This window comes from Microplitis demolitor, chromosome 2 (assembly GCF_026212275.2).
Source record: "Microplitis demolitor isolate Queensland-Clemson2020A chromosome 2, iyMicDemo2.1a, whole genome shotgun sequence".
Taxonomy (NCBI): Eukaryota; Metazoa; Arthropoda; class Insecta; order Hymenoptera; family Braconidae; genus Microplitis; species Microplitis demolitor.
In genome coordinates, this window is record NC_068546.1 from 22,612,845 (window position 1) to 22,632,182 (window position 19,338).

The 19,338-nt window shown below is 32.1% G+C and overlaps 2 protein-coding genes across 5 annotated transcripts in view; both read right to left on the reverse strand.

Moving 5' to 3' along the window:
* Positions 1–12,576, reverse strand: part of LOC103579777 (uncharacterized) — a 64,538-nt gene extending 51,962 nt beyond the window's left edge. For 2 of the 4 annotated variants that reach the window (XM_053742822.1, XM_053742825.1), the window contains exons 1-2: positions 12,352–12,576; positions 32–87 (exon numbers count right to left, since the gene is read on the reverse strand). In XM_053742822.1, coding sequence (XP_053598797.1) covers positions 32–87; positions 12,352–12,361 — 66 coding nt within the window. In that variant the 5' untranslated portion in view covers positions 12,362–12,576. Of the gene's footprint in view, positions 1–31; positions 147–12,351 lie in introns of those variants that run through there. The other 2 variants (XM_053742824.1, XM_053742823.1) reach the window with 1 other exon arrangement.
* Positions 12,577–17,745: 5,169 nt separating this feature from the next.
* LOC103579778 (THO complex subunit 6 homolog) lies at positions 17,746–19,235 on the reverse strand. Its single transcript, XM_008561301.1, has 5 exons — positions 19,072–19,235; positions 18,751–18,975; positions 18,518–18,685; positions 18,166–18,328; positions 17,746–18,093 (listed from the first exon to the last, which is right to left on the reverse strand). The coding sequence occupies exons 1-5, from the start codon at positions 19,185–19,187 to the stop codon at positions 17,773–17,775; spliced, it is 993 nt and encodes a 330-aa protein (XP_008559523.1). The 5' UTR covers positions 19,188–19,235; the 3' UTR covers positions 17,746–17,772.
* Between the last annotated feature and the right edge of the window lie 103 nt (positions 19,236–19,338).

Consider the following 19,338-nt stretch of genomic DNA (forward strand, 5'->3'; position numbering starts at 1 on the left):
ATATATATATTTATATTTATCTTGTACTTACAGGACATGCTGATAATATTATGTACACCACCAACGGCCAAAGATGTTTCATCTTCGCTGTAATCATAAATATTTATTTTATTTAATTACCGTATCAGTAATTGCGGAGCTGTGCTACAGTTTACTTAATTTTCGCTGTAAATAATTATCTTATGTAAGGTTTAGTTTTTTATTTTTAAATCTTACTGATAATTCAGCGGATTGATGAAAAAATATAAACATTATTTTTAAATAAATGAATTTTTAAAAAATAATTTAATGATACTCCTGTTAAATTCAGGGTCTGCTGATTTTAGTCATCAATCTTCAGATGCGTAGATAAGATTTTTAAAAATATTTTTATGACCACAAGTTAATTATCTAGTTCTCTAAAAAACACAAAATATTTAAAAACGTTTTTCTAAATCGTGTCTTGTATAAAATCGATTTAATATTTTTATTTATTCCCATAACTTTGTCATTTTAAATTCAAATAACTTCCCAACTGTAAACACTATTTAATTTTCGATCTTTCCCAAGGAATCTATTTTTTTAAATTAGCATATTTTATATTCAAATAAAAACCGGTAAAAAAATATACAAATATAAATTTTTTAAAATTGATGTCATGCGATATTTAACTTTTTTTTTTACTGATAAAAAAAAAGTCGTAATGATTATTTTTATAAATGATGAAAAAATTAGAAAAAATATTTACTAAAACTGTAAAAAATTTCGTAACGTAATTAGATATAATTGAGACTTTATTGGCCCTAATAATTTTTTTATCACTACACATGTGCAGATAAGAATTAAGAAAACAACCTTCAAACTATTTGACAAATCCCATGATCACTTTAGTATATTTATTTAAAATAAAAATTAAAATTAACAGCCTCAGTTATCACGATATTTCAAATTATTATTATTTATCATTTAATTATTTAATTATTATTTAACTAATTACTCAACACATCACTAGGATTCACGAGTACTAGGATACACATGCTATTTATTTTTTTATTATTTTATTATTAGATTCTCTGTACGGTGCGGTAGGTACTGACGTCTTCACACCTGTACGAAGTAAACATTAGACAGCTATAAGATAATAATAATAACAATAATGTAACACATTAAGAATGTGGTGATAACGAATATTAGAATCATAGAAATTACCCAGGGTATGAATAATGCCGTTTTTAATTAACCGGATATTAAACAAATTATAAAAATGTAGATGAAAATGAAGAAGCTGCTTTGAAAACAGAAAAAAAAAACTAAAACAGACCAGAACAGGAAATAATAAACCGGGGGCTACTGGATGCACCTGTGGTTCTTATTTTTTTTTTGTTATTTTTTTTTCGTCTTTAATGTTCTACCTTTTCTAAGCCCTTTTAGTGGCTAGAAAATTACTTAAGTAAAGTGAAGACATAAACTCTTGCACCTGCAAAATCACTGGCTTTTAAAAAGCTATTAAAAAAAATTTATCATTATAAATATGTTTATTTTTATTAAATATATTAATTTATATCATTTGTTTTCATGACGCAGCTTTTTTTTTTATTTTTTATTAATTAATTCTGTTTATTAATTTATATATTTATATATATGGAAAATATATATCAGATAGTGCCCATAATTTTAATCGAATCCTAATAAACTTTCTGGACAATTATTCCATGTAATTAAATTCAAAAATAAGTAAATTCGGTCGAATTTAAAAATGGCGGGAATTTAAAATTTTTTAAAATTCAAAAATTTAATTTTTATGGTTTAATATCCTCTTTGTCTATTAAAAAAATTTTAATAATTTTTACTGATTCTATAGAAGGTTTAAAATTTAAAAAATTATCTTATATAGAATTTTTGAAGTAAGACATAAATAAATACTCAATAAACTACTTAGATCTAGTTCTAAAAAATGAAATGAGATAAACCTGTTACTTTCGCTTCTATAATAAGTAACACGAGTTATCTACTATGAATCACCAGTGAATGTATGAGATATCGACATTTATAAAACAATTATTTACGTTTACTTAATAAATCAAACATTAAAAAAATATCTGTTAAGTAAATTAAGTCTAATTTAGTGTTTTGATAACTTGTAAAAATAATTAGTAAAAAATATTTTTATGTGATAAGAAATTTTTCGTCGCCGGAAACGCTCGATTGCCGGATGCACGTGACGTAAAATCAAATGAAGAGTCAGCATGACAGTTCGTATATGCACTGAGTGCAATAAACCATCTGTAGCTCGTTTTGTAAGTTGTTATAAAATAAAATAATAGCCAGTGTTCCATATTTGGTGACATGCTTGTCTATTTATGTAATATATATATATGTATTAAAAAAATAATGCGCTAAGTTGATCATGATCAATGTTCACATGTCTGATGGATCTTCCTACGCACGAGAATTGCAATCGATGTCGAGGCCTTTCGACGGGAATTGTAAAAAAAAGTCATTATTTTCATGGGCAATCTGTTAAATTATTTATTTATTAAGATAATTAATTAATAGATTCATTTATTTATATATTTTATTGTTTGAAATAAACATAAAATTTTAAATATAACGTGACGTAATTCATTATTTAACAAACGAGTTTGTCATGAGTGAATAAATTAAAAAGGAAAAGTTTCTCAATGACTATGATCCTAAAAATATACATTTTTTTTAAAATTCATTTTTGCATATTTTCTCAAGGATAATAGCGTAATTTATATAATTGCACTGAATCAATCATTTACCAAAAAATAAAAAAATTTTAATTTAAATGATGGTGAAAATGAATGAAAATAAAATGTTGTTTTAAATGAGTGTATTAACTTAAACCCACGTAGACTTTTTTAAATTTCAAACTTGTCATTTTATCGTCGCCTACGCGCGTACATTTATGGACAAACTTTCAGCGTGATATCAAAAAAAAATAAATAAAAATAAAAATAAAAAAAAAAAAAATACGTGTCTAAATTCAAAGAATCGAATAATTTTATTTTAATTTATATTTTTACTAGCGGCTTAATAAAAACTTAAATAAATAAGTATGCATACCGTAACGTAAATACAATAAAATAGAAAGGATGAGCGCATACTTAAATAAAATAAAAATAAATTATCATAAAGGATTGGAAAATTGCATACATCCGCATTTGATAAAATTTCGTAATTTATATTTATATATATATATACAATTTATAAAATAACTTAAATATCAACCATAAAGTTAATTATTTTAATAATTAATTATTTTTAATAATTATAATTGTAATAAATATATAAAGTTATGAAGATCTCGACTTCCTTATTCTCAGTCCCAGAGAATCTACAGCCAGACGACCCTGACTCTCACTCGTTAGTCTTATCGCGGTAATTCCCGTGGTAATTTGTCGCCTCGACCTGTTACCTGTTATGTCCTCTGTACTCTGTACTGTAATACAAATGCTAAAATTACTTGTATGCAAGCAGACACAGATACCAGCTACTACACCTACATCACCGATTCTAATAAACATATGTCGCTGTGGCGTTAAAAAATAATAAAATACTGACGGTGTCCTTTGTTTATGCCTCCTCTACAAACTAATAAACTAATTACCTCCGTTTCGTAATTAACGGTTTAAAAGTAGAGGGCTGGAGATGAGGTCATTATCCTTACATCATCAATTAATTATATAAGTTCATTACTCAGCTTTAATTAAATTTCTAAAGAGTATTATTATTATTATTATTTGAGTCCTTGGCAGCCTTGAAGTCGGTTTTAAAAAAATTTCGGTAAAAGTTTACGTATAAAAAAAAATATGCCTGGATTATAATGCAAATGAGTCAATTATTCATACAGTCAGCTCGTTTACAGTTAATTTAATATATATGATCACAATAAGCTACTTGACTTGTTCAATGACCGGTCCTTGTATTTAAAACTGGTGGACAAACTTATCCTTATTGTTATTCTATTCAACTCCAACTTCTCATAATTTTTCAACTTCTTCTTCTTCTTCTTCTTGATCTTTACTTATGTTATTCCTATAAATACTAATACTCTTTTCAGACACGCTTCACGAGTCCATTGTCGAAGGAAATACCCGACACCTCGACTTTGTCCCTTGAACAAGTACAATAAATACACGAGGTACCTGCAGGTGTTCCCAGAATGCGGGATGGCTAAAAAAAACTAACAATAAATAAATAATCAAGGGGAATAAAAACGTTTAAGTGAAGGAATTACTCGAGCATGTATTATTTTGTTTTTTTTTTGTTGTTGCTTCCTTACTTGTATTGCAGGAGAGACAAAGATCTGTACGATAAACTTTTTAACTTTCAGATTATCTTTGACAAGAAAATTCCGATGGTGGTTAATAAATCCTTGAGGACCTTTCGGCGGTACCTTTGGTGTTAACAAGGGGAGGAATAAATTAATCTGCTGGCTATCATCACCACAACTCAATTAATTTAATCGTTATAGTTAATAATTCAATAATAACGACAAAAATTAGGGATTACCATACGCGTGACTCTTTTTTTTTGCTATTAACGTTAACGAAAAATAAAAAATATTTGTAAGCAAGAGTACCCACGACCTGTGCTATCATCAGAGATCTTTTGTATGCCAAGCACGCCCGTTTTTTATCTTCTCGCTCTTACAACCTATAGTCTCTTGTCGTGTAAGAGTGAGAGGAACGTTACCTTGGGTCGCTGTATACCTGAGGCTTGAAGCAACATCCGGCATAGCATGGAGCAAAATACGGACTCGCGTGCTCGGTATTACTGTACAGTGTCATAGTAATGTTAAAACTGAAACTAAATCCAAAGCCGGAGACAAAACCCAATAGACTGGAGACTAGACTGGGTATTAATCTATTGATAGAAGGGAGAGTGGATGAAGGGAGTCGTAACAACGCCCACTGGTGTAACACCAATGTAACAGACACGTAAGTGAAACGAGCGGAGTGTGAGTCCAGGCGAGACTTAAATTTGTTAAAGTGAAAGTCATCAAGTCCCAAAGACTTTTATACATTTTAACTGGAGTAGAATGGACTTTTCCCACTACATTGTTTTTGTATCAATAGAGTATGTGATCTTAAACAGCTGTTTATATATTTACTGCAAAGAATTCGAAGTGATTATGGATTTTATTTCAATCCAAATTCACTCGGAGTTTCGGAGTTTTTTTTTAAATTACTCCGCATATGGAGTTTGTCTTTTTGCGGAGTAATTTCGGAGTATTCTGGATTTTATTTCACTCCAATTCGGAGTTTGCTCCAGATTTTATCTGCGTTTACTCCGAAATTTTTTTACAGTCTTATTACTATACTGTAAAAAATCGGGAGTAAATTTGGAACCATCCTGAAGTTAGCAGATAGTAATTTTTTTTAAATAAATTACAAAAAAAAAATATTTAAAAAATTTGCACCTGTAGTTTTTGAAATTTTCTACATATGCATATTTTTTTTTTTTTTATTAATTTATTACAGCTGCAAACTTCAAGATCATAATTTGGAGTCACTACGAATCCAAATTAACTCCGTAAAATTTAAAATTACTCCGCACCGGAGTAAATAGGGAGTTTGTCTTTTTAGCAAAGTGATTTCGGAGTATCCTAGATTTTATTCCACTCCACATTCACTCCATAAATTTAGTAGTATATTATTAATAACTTTTTAAAATTGTTAAATGGCTTTTAAATTGATGGTTTCATTGATTGACGCGATCAAAATGATTGAATGGATGACGAGGGTTATCATCATGACGATTACATTTAGATTTAAATTGACAAATACTCCAATGTATATACATATATATATATATATATATATATATATATATAAATAAAATATAAGTATAAATCTATTGCATGCAACTCTCACGACACAAAGACGTATTACCTGGAGGATTTACGACGCCGTAAGATAGCGAACTGACTCAAGACCACCGTCCTTCTGCACGAGTACGCGATTACCGCGTACAGATCCACGCGTAATGTCTATTATGGCATTACGTGATGCTTATTATTGTCGTTTATAGCAAACACGTGTCTTTTAATATACAATTATAACCCGACTCATCATCGACACCATCATCATCATCATCGTCATCATTATTCTCATCTTTGACAGTTAAATATTTAATAACAGAGGCTTCTTGTTTTACGACTTGGTTTTTAATAAAATCTTTATGCATACCAGAGCATGGTGTACTAAGCATTGCATCAGATGATGAAACTTTATTGGGATGTCGTGGACGTAGGCTGGGTAGAATGGAATGGAGTGTAAGGCCGCAAGATAACCAAATATGGAAGGAAGTTGTGTGTCGTGTATTTTGTGTGGACTCTCTTGTACTCGTTTATGTTATGTGTGTTGTGTGTCTTTTCATTAGCTTGCTGACTACACTCGAGATAGAGAGTCACTCTCTGATGCAAGCACAAGCATTGAACTCTCCCGCCTTACTTTACTCTCTTTACCAACAGCATTTGTAACCGTATGTTTGGATCACGGATTGCTATCCAGTTATGGATTTACTTAATGAGAACGATTCATAAAACCTACGTCATTTTCATAATCGATTGTCATTATTAATTACACTCATATATATTTAAATCTATAAATAATAATAATAAAATTATAAAGTTTATTTGATGTTATTAATTTAAAAAATTTTATCTTTTGAAAAAAATTTTAACAGAAAATAATTAGCGGCAAAATTTGAATATATGTTAATATTACAATAATTTTTGTCAATTTTATAATTGACTTTGGTAATTTAACTTTTATAAGATTAAGATCTGCAGATCTTCAGCCGAGAATTTTTTTTTCTGTGAAAGCGCAGACTAAAAAATTGGGATTTTATTTAAATTCAAATTCACTCCGTTACTTAGAGTTCCGGAGTTTAAAAAAAAATTACTCTGCATACGGAGTAAATTGGGAGTTTGTTTTTTTCGGAGTAATTTTATAGTGATCTAGATTTTATTTAAATTTACATTTACTCCGGATCAGAGTTTCAATATTGAAATAAACTCCTCGGAGTAAATTTCACTCCGAGATGACTAAATAAATATTAACTCCAAATTTACTCCGGATTTTATTTCACATTCACTCCAAAAATTTTTACAAACCATAAGGTTTCTGTTATTTTTGTACTATTGTACAAAAATTTTTTTTTATTAAAAAAAAATACTAATAATTATTATTATTATTTTAATAATGACCTTGTACTAATTAAGCCGGGAAAAATATAAAACCTGATTTTTTCAGTCATGGGTACAGAATAAAAAAAAATGTGTTGAATAGATAATTGATTAATATATGCTTGGTCATGTATTAATGAATTATTTAAAAATTTTCTCACCCTCGGATTTAAATTGAATGAAAAAATTTGTACAGTTGTTTGTACATACATGGCTAATATATTTGATATTATTATTATTATGATATATTTTTTGTTCTCGTTATTCATTTATAAAGGAGCTGAGAAATCTATTTAGTATGACTAATCTTGGATGAGATCCAAGCCACGTTTTCACCAATCATCCAGGTCTATTATTCATTCAATTGACGTCGTGTGGCTGATGTGAAACGGTAAAATACCAGCAATTTAAAATTTAAAATTTTATAATACAAACCAACAACAACAACAACAAAACATGACACTGCAACAAAAGGTATTGTTATTTAAATATTTTCGCTACAAATCTTAATTATTTAAATTATCCGATAAAAAATTAATTTACGTAGGCGGTTTAAATCCGACTACTCGAGAAGCGTCGTAGTCGTTGAACCCACGTGCCTCGCCCATCATATATATATTATATATTATATATTATTTATTATTATAGATTACGTGATCAATGTAATGTACGTATACATTTATGGACATGCCGAAGAAACGATGAACTAGTAACTTGTGTAATTATAAAATCATATATAAGATGATATATTATCAATAAGTTGTAAATTGATGAACACGTCAATTCAATTTAACTTGAGCTTGTTCATTTACTCTTAACAACATGTCTGCTTTAATCTATTATCAAGGTACTAATTATTTTAATTACAATCAAGTCAACTTCAAGACTTCCTCGTTGAAAAAAAAAAAATCCTATGAGTTAATAAAAAAAAAAAAAAAACTAAAGTTGTTTAAATAGAATTTGTGAAATTGTCATCATTGCATACTAAAGTATTAATTATTTTTTAAAAGTAAAAAATTAAAATGATTATTCGAGATTGAATGTACGTGGAATAGGGTAAAAGTGAACGAATAATGATCAAATATCTGCAACGGACATATATAACCTGGTATCAGTATTACTTTAGGTATTTTTTAAAGAAAACTATCTTTGAGTAGCAATATACATATGTATATAAATATATGAGATAGTAAATGGTTGTTGTTGTTGTTGTTGTTGGGCTTGGGCGCAAATCTGCAGGCACGAAGAAGCGACCTCCTTGAGAACGGTCCTTGACTCGAGGGCTCAAGCAAGAAGAAGAATAAGAAGAAGTAGAAGAAGAAGAAGATGAAGAAGCGTCGTGAGTGCGCTTGAAAAGGCACAAGATTCCTGGGTAGAGTCAAGGGAATGTATAGATATATTTATATATATATATAAAGTAGACAAGGCGAGGTGGACGGTGAAGAGTACCAGCAAAAAGAAGAGTAGGAGGACGAAGATGGCAATGGCGCCTACGGGCAACTACAACTACAACTGGAATTCTACACTAGCAAAGCAAATTCCTAGAGCCCTAACATTAAACTTGGCACAAAGGTATTGTGTATTAAGTATTTAACATTAAGGCAAATAAAAAGTATTTAAAATGTTGTAAGTGGGGCGAGTTGAGCGCTGTCGCATTATAAAAGACCATGACTATAATCGGCAATGACCAATCAACCGCACCTTGGTACCCAGGTACCACTTTCACGCCTCTCTTTATTCATCTCTTTCTGCTGCACTGGGCGTTGAGTAAAAATCCAACCAGTTTAATGTTGACTCACTTAGACTCATTTATTGGATGCTTTAGTGTATGCGGCTGTGAACTCGATGACGCGAGTTACTGCGGAATCCCCGAGAATCGGGCTTACGTAAAGTTTTGTGAGCTAAGTGTGCCATCAAATACGGCTAGACAAGTCTAATTTTCTCTTTTTTTATTTCACTAGGCTGGCTGTGCTAGCATGCTCTTGGTTTACAAAGCCAGCAAGAGCTAGAGATTATGACGGCGAACAAAAAGTTTATAATTATTATGATGATGCCAGTGTAAGAGTGTCTTGACTTGAGACTTAAATAGAGAATACAGAACAACCGGAAAGTAAAACGCCATATTGCGGTCGCACGACTGGAGGGAATTCGCACGCAAGACTCTCTAACTCTCTTTCAACTTGATGGACGTGTTTTGCTCCTGGTACGCTCTTATAACATCATGAGTTATCGCGAAAGGCAACTTTATTAGTCGTTTGAATCTGGATCGATGGAATTTATGGTAAAAAAACACACACACACATTTACATAACTTATTTTTCCTGTCATCCTTTTTTAATGATTTTTTAATCGACTCCATCAAGGTCCAGGTCTAGGACATGAATAAGAGTGATAAGACCTCTTGGAAGATGCCTCCGAGCAGGAAGCACTCAGCCAGCGATCGTGGGATCGTTCATCAACGATCGAAAACTACTTCCGCCGATCGTGTACTAACGCACGAGAGGGAAAACTAGATTTTCTGGTTTACAAAAAAGCTAAATGCATTCCCGTACCCGGTTACCACTTGTAGTGCCGCGGTATTCAAAAAAAATTATGCAATCAAAGGTATAAATTAGTACCTAGGGTAAACATTTTTTATCGACACCACGAGCAATCTAGCTCCGTAGTTTTTTTCTCTTTACCTAAGCATCAAAATGTTCTCTCAATCCCCTTTTATATTTTACAAAAAATATTTAATTATATGAGAATATTACACATATAATAAATAATAAAAATTCGAAGTATATAGTGGACTCCAAGGCCTGGTATTTACAAATGAGGATCTATCGAGCGTGCGAATCGTGTCATTTTCTTTCTCCCGAGGTATCTAATCATCACAATAAGAGAATAATAACCCGGACAATTTATTAATGTGTACTACAGATTTAGCAGCATAAAAAAAACAAGGCTATGACTAGTAGGCGGCTTATATTTACTCATCTTCCGTTCAAACTCAATATGGCCAGATTTGAAACCTATAGATTTCCCCTTCACTTTGATCACCGATGCTAATCATTACTGACCACTCGTTCGTGTCGTATTAAATGCAAGGACGCGGCCTTTTTAAATAAACTATCGTTGCATTACTTGTCGATTTATTACCTGGTTTAGTAAATAATACTCGACAGATTTAAATAATAAAACCCCGTGTGTATCAACGAGCCCTCGTTCCCTTTCGGCTCCTTTTAGTGACACGAGTCGATTTAACAACAACGGCTCAAATTACCATCGTTACATGATCCAGCTCACATGAGTGTATTTTAAAAAAAAAAACAACTAAATTCACGGGAGAATGCTCTCGGGCTGCTGGACATCGCCACACATCGCGTATCAAAAAAAACATTGCTGCAATCAGTTAATTACTTCATCGTTGCATAATTTTTCCATCAAGATGCGCAGGGTTGGGAACAAAAAAACCTAAGGATAATAGAGACTTTTTTTAAAATTAATTAATTAATAATGCAATCAGTGATCAGCAGTTAGATTTTTATAAATAATGAGGGCAAGCAAAGAAAGACGACCTTCAAAATCTAATGTAAGCCATTTCTACGATACTCCCCGATGATTTGCACGCACGCGTAGGCATTACCCACGCATTTGTGCTGCTTTTTGTTTAATTACTTTATACCTCTTGTATGCAATCCTTTATTATAATTTGTCTTGTAATTCTTAATATCAATATTTTTTTTTTTTTTATTGGACTTTCATTTAAAATTGAAGACTTTTATTTATAAATTATTATGTCACTTGGTATTGTTCTGCTCACTTGATTTACGTGATATTATTTTCTTCCTATTGTTGTCTCTATAAAAAGAAGAAGGAAAAATAAGAAAAAGAAGAAGAAGAAGAAGAAAATTGACGTCATCGAGTCCTTATAAAGAATTTTAAAAGGATTACATCAGTCCCATCTCTCGAGTCAAATTTACACATGATCTTAAGAGTGAACCCGCGACTTGTTTACTTAAATATTAAATATTTAATTATGTTTATTATTATTTTAGTGATTTAAAATTTTTTACAGCACTCACTCTCATATTTTATCATACCCGAGTTTATTTATTACCAAGTTATTATTTATTCAAAAATACTTGTTCGCTGTCATGTATTTTTGTTTATGATCGGGGGGAGAGTTTGGCAGCTTTTTTTGTGCATAGAAAGTTTCGTGATCTCCAGGACTTTTGAGCCTACAACCGGTATCCTGTTGGGCCCTTGGGCACTATCAGTTTGATAATAAAAATAATTCTGATTTAATATACCCACGGTTTTATTTATTTTTAATCAGATTATTATTTTTATAATCGCATTAAACTCGAAGGTCAGCGAGAGTCTAGACTAAGAATGGAGTTTTATTTTTATCGTTACGAGATTCATTTAATTTTAACGAGAGAAAATTTATAATGAGATGCTTTTTATGATTTTAATTTTTTTTTTTTTTTTTTTAATTTATTCATAGTTGTTCTCATTTTCCGTATTAATTTTTTTCGGTCGAGACACAGTTTCGTCGGCTCTCCCAAGTACTTTCTAAATGCGTTAAGGTGACTGCACAACAAGATACCAAATGACCGGAAGGATTCTGCAAGCGAATTTCGTAAATATATATACACATGTACATATTTTAAATTATTGACTACTAGTATAGTAACGGTTGTCGTTAATGTCAGCTTGTAATATTGCAAAGGTCAAATTTAAAGTTGTAATTTTAAAAAAAAAATCTCAAGTCGGCCAGTAAATGAGCGAGTAGTTGAGAGCTAAAGTAATAAAAACAAAAAAGTGATAGTCGTCAAAAAATGATCTTTATAACTCTGTTTTCAAGGCGAGCGGGACAGCGAACCGTGAATCCGTTTTTTTCGGCGGGCAAATGTCTTTAATTCGCGGTACATAAACTTCCGGTCTCACTGTACATCGTATGGTAATTAAAAAAAAAAATAAATATTGATTTATTATTTGAAAAAATTCTGCGGCTCCAGTGAAGCTCGCGGTTGCAAAATAAAAAATTAAAAAAAAATTCCGGGTAAATTATTCAAAAAAAAAATTCACCAGCCGGCAATGACAGGTGCGAGTTAAAAAATAAAAAAAATAAAACTATACAACTTTATTTTAAAAAAAAAACTTACCCGTCCCCATGGCTGATACCAGCCTCCACGTTATCTTTCCTCCTCTCGCGCCAGTGGTTCTGTTTAATCACCTTCAGACAAAATATAAATCTCCACTTAAAAGTAAAATAAATATTGAAAAAAAAAGAACCTTAATAAATAAATAAATATAAAAACAACAACAATAATCACAACCACTGATAATAAAACCAGACACTCGGAACTCTCGAACTCGTGTATATCGACTTGGTCCTACCGGGAAGACCGCGGACGGACTGGTACCACATCAGTAACTCCTTTGGCGAGACTCCGCGGGTCTTACTAACACAGACTTACCGGCGTAGCGTCGAGTACTGACTACCTGTACGTCAAGCCGCGAAGCCTTGCGATTGGTCGAGAAGCACCTTCTCCTATCTCCGTCTCCGTTCTAAGCTTTATCTCAATAACCGTCTCTCCTTCACACTCCACGCCCGCTCTGGTGTCTCTGTCATATCCACGGCTCGTGGGCTGTCCGACTTCTTCGACTCCTTCACTTCGTCCCGGTCCGCTGCACGGGCTCCGGAACTCTCGCGGGGTTCATACTCCCACGGAGGAAATAGGTGGATACTGAATAGAGTTTAATAAATTTAAGACAACTCAAACTCTCTTTGATTTTTATTGATGATGCCACTCTATTTTTAAATGTTATGACATCCCAGACAGCCAACGTCTGTAAGAAAAATAAAAAAAGTTAACAGTTAATTTATTTAAAATGATCTGATAAATAAATGAAGGTAAAGTCAGTGGCTCATTATCACGTGTCTTAGTGTAAAGATCAACAAGAATTTGATGGACGAAAGGTCATCTTGGCATTATAATAGTCGATTGCACGCGAGACTGTTGGTGTACGTCCTTAGCCATGAGTTCACCGACTCCCTCATTCTTTATCTCTTTTTTTCCTCTATCCTCACTAGATACTCTCTTATTTTCTCTTGACTGCTTCCAGCTCATGGATAGACTCTGGTTCTGTGCTGGAGTTTTGTTTCATGTACTCGTCGACTCGTGGACTCGGATAATTTCTATATATATATACAGCTAACCAACAACTCAGCTAATGTAATGTAACATAAGCCGAGGAATTGAAGCTCAAGTACATACATGCTCATGTACGACAGATAAATCGGTGGACTGTCTATGTGCGACGGATGACGCCCAGTAAACACAGTCCTGGAGCCCAAGTAGAACCGGGCAACGATCCGTGATGAGGAAATGAGTTACACCCTCTCTGCTGATTCCATCCGAGTAATAAAACTCCAGATTATCTTTTTATGTATTCTTTTCATGAGTTTTCGTGACAAAAATCCGAGGACGGAGCTAGAATTGTGTCTATATCTGAAAGTAAATCGGGATTTATTGCGTTAATCCATCAACGATTGTCAGAAAAATATCTTTGGATGATAGTTACAAATCACTTGGGACCATTTGTATCTTCATTTGACATCTTTACCTGGGAGAGACAACAATAGGAATTTATAGTTGGAGTTATTTTTGTCCTAATGGTCAAAAATAATCCGAACCCTTCCTTTCCTACGAGTTATGATCATGAGATGCGCAATTCGTGGAACACGCGGAATAGATACCGAGAAGTCGACGCACCCGCGGTATTAAATATATATATATATATATATATATATATATAGATATATATTTAGTACTCAAGAGTGAGCTCGACGCCTGGTAAAGATGCATGGCTACACATAAAATCCTCGTTTATTTATTTATATACAAATAAATAAAAAAATAAAAACTGGACGGTGAAAATCCAGTCCTGCTAAACATGACATTTAATTCTTTATTATAAATGCAAAATATAAATAAATGAAAGTATGATTTGAATAGCATCAATAAAAGTTGATAAGTAAATATGTAATATATGTTATTTTTATTTATTTATATAAATTTATTATGCAAATTTGTGAATTAATAAATGGGGGGTTGAGTCGCATTGCGTTTAGACTTTTATTCAAATGAAGAATTCTTAGTTTAGCAGCTAAATAACGATTTAATTGGAGATGCTGGGTGGACGTGGTTGGTATAGACTAGTACCTGGACTACACTCAGGAGTTTAATCCCGCGGAACTATATATAGATTATGAGCAAGACTTAATACGTAGCTCAACACTAGAGTAGAATAGTGTAAGTTAAAGAAGAGGACTGAAGTAAGAGGATGGAAGACAGCCGAAGATGATGGAGTAGAAGGAGAAGAAATCAAAAGTGGCTCGTGCTCACCATAACACCCTGATGTTTTTTTCTTTTCGCAGTCTTGTGGCCAGTGTACTGAGACTACACTATACTCTGTACTCTGCCATCATCATCATCATCATCATCATCATCATCATCATCACGACCACAAGTATTACATATAAATATATACATATATATATATGTACACTGTAATGTAACGGAGTATCGCAGTTTCTTTCGTAGCACTCACGTTCATTTGGTATTCTTTTCGTCGATGCGTCATCCGCCGACGCCGTAGCATGCCGGATGGCAGCAAGTTGCCCGGCAACTCCTCAGGGTCACCGGCTCTTATGAAGGACGATTAGAATATCTAAAAAAAAAATTATTAATAAGAATTATTATTGCTGTAAAAATTTGCCAAGTGAATGCAGATTTAATCTGGAGTAAATTCGGAGTAAATGCCGAGTGACTGTTTGTTTGTTTACTTTCCTTGGAGTAAAATTTACTCCGGGAGTTTATTTTAATATTAAAACTCCATATCAGGATTCAAATAAAATCCAAATTACTCCGTAACTCCGACAGAATTAATTCGGATTTGAATCTGTATTCACTAGAAATTTACTCCCGATTTTTTACAGTCTTGTGGAGTAAATGCAAATTAAATCAGAAGTGAACTCGGAGTAAATACGGAACAGGTGACTGTTTACTTGATTAATTCTTTCGAAGTGAAATTTACTCCGGAGTTTAATTTAATATTAAAATTCTGAATCGGAGTAAATTTGGATTTAAATAAAATCTGTATTTACTAGGAATTTACTCCTGATTTTTTTAGTCTACTATTATTCTACTGTAAAATTTTTCGGAGTGAATGCAGATTAAATAAAAAGTGAACTCGGAGTAAATACGGAGTAGATGACTGTTTACTTGTTTAATTTCCCTGGAGTAAAATTTACTCCGGAGTATAATTTAATATTAAAATTCTGAATCGGAGTAAATGTGGATTTAAATAAAATCCAAATAACTCCGAAGAATAAACTCCGTATGCGAAATAGTTTTTTTTAAAACTTCGTAACTCGGAGTAAATTTGAATTTAAATAAAATCCGTAATCACTCGACTTTTTACAGTGAATTATAATAATTATAATAAGTACGAAGATTCGCGAGTTTATTTAATTGGGCGAAAGTCAAGTGTCGTGAGAATAAAAAAAAAATAATAAACCTGACGGTACTTAATTCCATTTTTAATTAATTATCAAAACATAAATATATTTCTCAGTAAAAATAAAATAAACTATGAATTTAAATACGCTGATTGGCTTTTTAAAAATTATTTAAAACTACAGTAATTACTTTAATACACTCTTCAGTTAGTCTTCGCATATAAATATAAATTTTCTCATCTATGTGTACAATTGTTTATGTTTAACTGTAAAACTCTTAAGTAATAATACCAATCCGGATAATTACGTAATGTCTATCATAAATATATATGTGCACAACTAATAAATATTTCTTCTTGTTTACTGTTGTTTTCCACTCAATTTTATAACTTATTGTTCATATATCTTTAATATATTACTTATATAAGTTATTTTTTTTTAATTAGTAATTAATAATAAATATTTCAATGATCAAGGCATCGGATGTCAACGGGGGAAAATGATATCAATTTTACGGATGAAATGAAAACTGTTGCCTTGAATTATGTAATAAAAAAAAAACGGAACTTATTAAGTAAATCTATTATGATAAATTTCAATTAAAATTATAAAAATATCGATGATTTAAAATATAATAAATGACTATAATTATTTCGCAATTGTCTAAAGTCTAAATACCTATTTTAAAATATATTACACTAAATTACCTCCATATATATTTATATATATATAAATACTTTGATTAATTATCGGTTGTAAAAGAGATCTACTAATTTCGAGTAATTGAATAAAAAATAATATATTTTATTTTAAAGAATAGTAAAAAAAAAATGTAATGTAAAGTTGGCAGAATATGAGGAATAAAAAATATAATCTCGTTTAATGATTCGCATTTACGTCCCTATTTTATTCTTATGCACTCATATACTCATGATCCGAGTTGCGGCTCGGAACTTTACCGTTACGGTTTCATTTTTACCTCTAGCGAGGTGCAATTACACCGAGGAAACTAATAAGCACCTACGCTGAAGAGCGATCCTGGCGATCACGATTCCTGGTGCCGGGGCCGGGGAACCACCGACTTATTTTTTTCATTACCATCGAGCAACTCCACCTTGCAGATGACAATGAGCAGTCGCGAAAGTGATGATTACCCGCGAAATCGTCATAATAAATAAATTTATAAATTTTAATAGTCTTTCGTTGAATTTTTCGTGCCGAGCAGTCGGGTCTTTTTTTCCCGGACTTATAAGGCAGTGCTTTCTCCGTACCCGAAACCCGGTAAAAGATTTCGTTAAATCATGAGACGGGTAACCTTGGAATCATTGTTATTATTTTGTTTTTTTGTAATCCTTTCTCATTTCACTCTTCAATATGTGGGTGGAAATGTTCAGCCCACGTTCGCTATCTGAGGCAATACGAGCGTTTTCTTCATCGAGTTTCACGATTTCCATTTTATTTTATTTAAATTCTCCATGCAGATGTTAATTTATTCAAATTGACTATGATTCAGCTGGACGGTTTTGGTCATAAGAAGTACCGACAATTGTCTTGGATACGTAGGTACATATGGTTTTAAAATCCTATTAAATGTTTATAAAATTTATCCTGGGATAACTGAGATGATACTTAAAGTTTAAGAGTTGAGCAATTTACTTTATTCGCTTGAAGAAATCTCAGGAATAAAAGTTTAAAGTATTTTCTAATAATTCAGTGAATTGCAAGTCTGACCTTGACTGCCGGACGGTTAAGAGCCAGTTCTTCCCCTTAACTTCATATATATATATATATATTGTTGTTGTTATTCGCTCTACTCTACGGTTAAGAAAGAATGCCTTGATGCCAGCAGAAGCAAGACGTTGAATTAGGGTGGCAATTTAGCGCTCCGGCGGCCTCTAAGGACGTCAAGTTTTTTTAAGGAAGACTCTATACCTCGACTCTAAGCTACTGCTCGTTTAAAACTTATCGCGAGGCATTCTGATGACGCAAGCGTAATAAATTTACAAAACTACTGAATAAAATAATTAACAAGTTGATAAAAAATATTACTTTATTAACATCACGCAAACTTAAATACTAATTCCCGGTAATTAAAGTTGGTGCAGATGTCAATTTTGTTGCTGGAACCGGCGATGCTGAGAACTTTGTGGGGTTTTTCTTGATAGACGATACTGTAGACGGTGTTACTAGAAGTGGGTACCTCAGCCAGTGTCTCTCCTTGATAATTCAGGTGATAAACAAACGGCATTGTGCCTCCAGCAATGACGCGCTCCTCGAAAATTTTAGCCTCGTGAATCCCCTGGTCGGGTAAGTCAAAAATAGTCGCGGGTTCCATGGTGCGAAGGTGCCAGAGTGAAAGGTTCGGACCACCTCCGCAGAGCTGGGATTAAAAAAGCTGTCAATAATAGGAACTTTTTGTTGCTTTTAATTTAAAATATTTTTTTTTAGTTACCAGCCAGTCTTCGGTAAAGTCTACGGCGCCAATCCACTTTCCGAGCTTGGGTCTCGCGACCTTGTCGACTAAATGCGGCTTCAATATACTCGTATTCTCGTATGTTCGTAAATCCCAGAGACGGACTGATCCATCTTCACCGGCACTCGCCAATTGGTTGTTCCTGATTTAAATTTATGGTATTAAATCTCGAGCTCTTTATTATTTTCTCTTACCCCGTATTTTATTTTTAAACTCCGGTTTAAATGCCGATTGCTTTAGATTATTATCTTTTATAGGCTCTAATTAAATGTTTTATTTAAATTTAAATTTTATAATTATGATCACTTGGATAAATAATAAAAATACTTACATTAATGCTAGACAATGAATGTAATTCTCATGACCTTCTAATGCCTTCAAGATCTTGCCATTGTCCAAATTAATAACATAAATTTTCTTGTCACCGCATCCAGCATACAAATAATGTTTGTCATTTGAATAAACCATGTAATTAACATCGGATTTTTCTGAACTGTCTCTAAAATATTAATTGATTAGTTAATTAATTACTTAATGTTAATAATAATGATTAAAATTAATTACTTGTCAGCAGGAATCTGCACAGTCCAAGAAACTTTTATTTTTGAAGCTTTGCTGGATGTAACGACGTTCCAATCCCACCCGGATATTTCTCCAGCAGCTCCGGTGACCAAAAAATTATCAGTTGATAACATTGTCTGTACATGTTGCTCTGGATGTGCTGTAAATTTATATGAAGGTCCTGGTAAATCATTTTCTTCAGTTATTGGAGTCAATGATTTTGATAAACTGAAAATTAAAATTTTTGAATTTTTATATTAATAATTTAAACAAATAAATATATAACCTCATTGTTGGGGTTTTATAAAAAAAAAAAATACTTACTCATATATTGAAATATCTCCATAAATATTCCCAGCAGCTAAATGTTTTCCTGATGGAGAAAATGATTGACAGAGAACTGTGTTGTAAAATAATTTATTATTTAAACTTTCCGGCATTTTTAACTCAAGATTCGTTGACAATTTATATTTACATATATATATGTAGTAAAAGTATGTAGAGAAATTTATTTTACCGGCCAAAGTTCTGGGGAATTTAAATTACCGCCGGTAGAGTGCGCGCGCGCAACTTCAAAAATTTTTCGCGGGA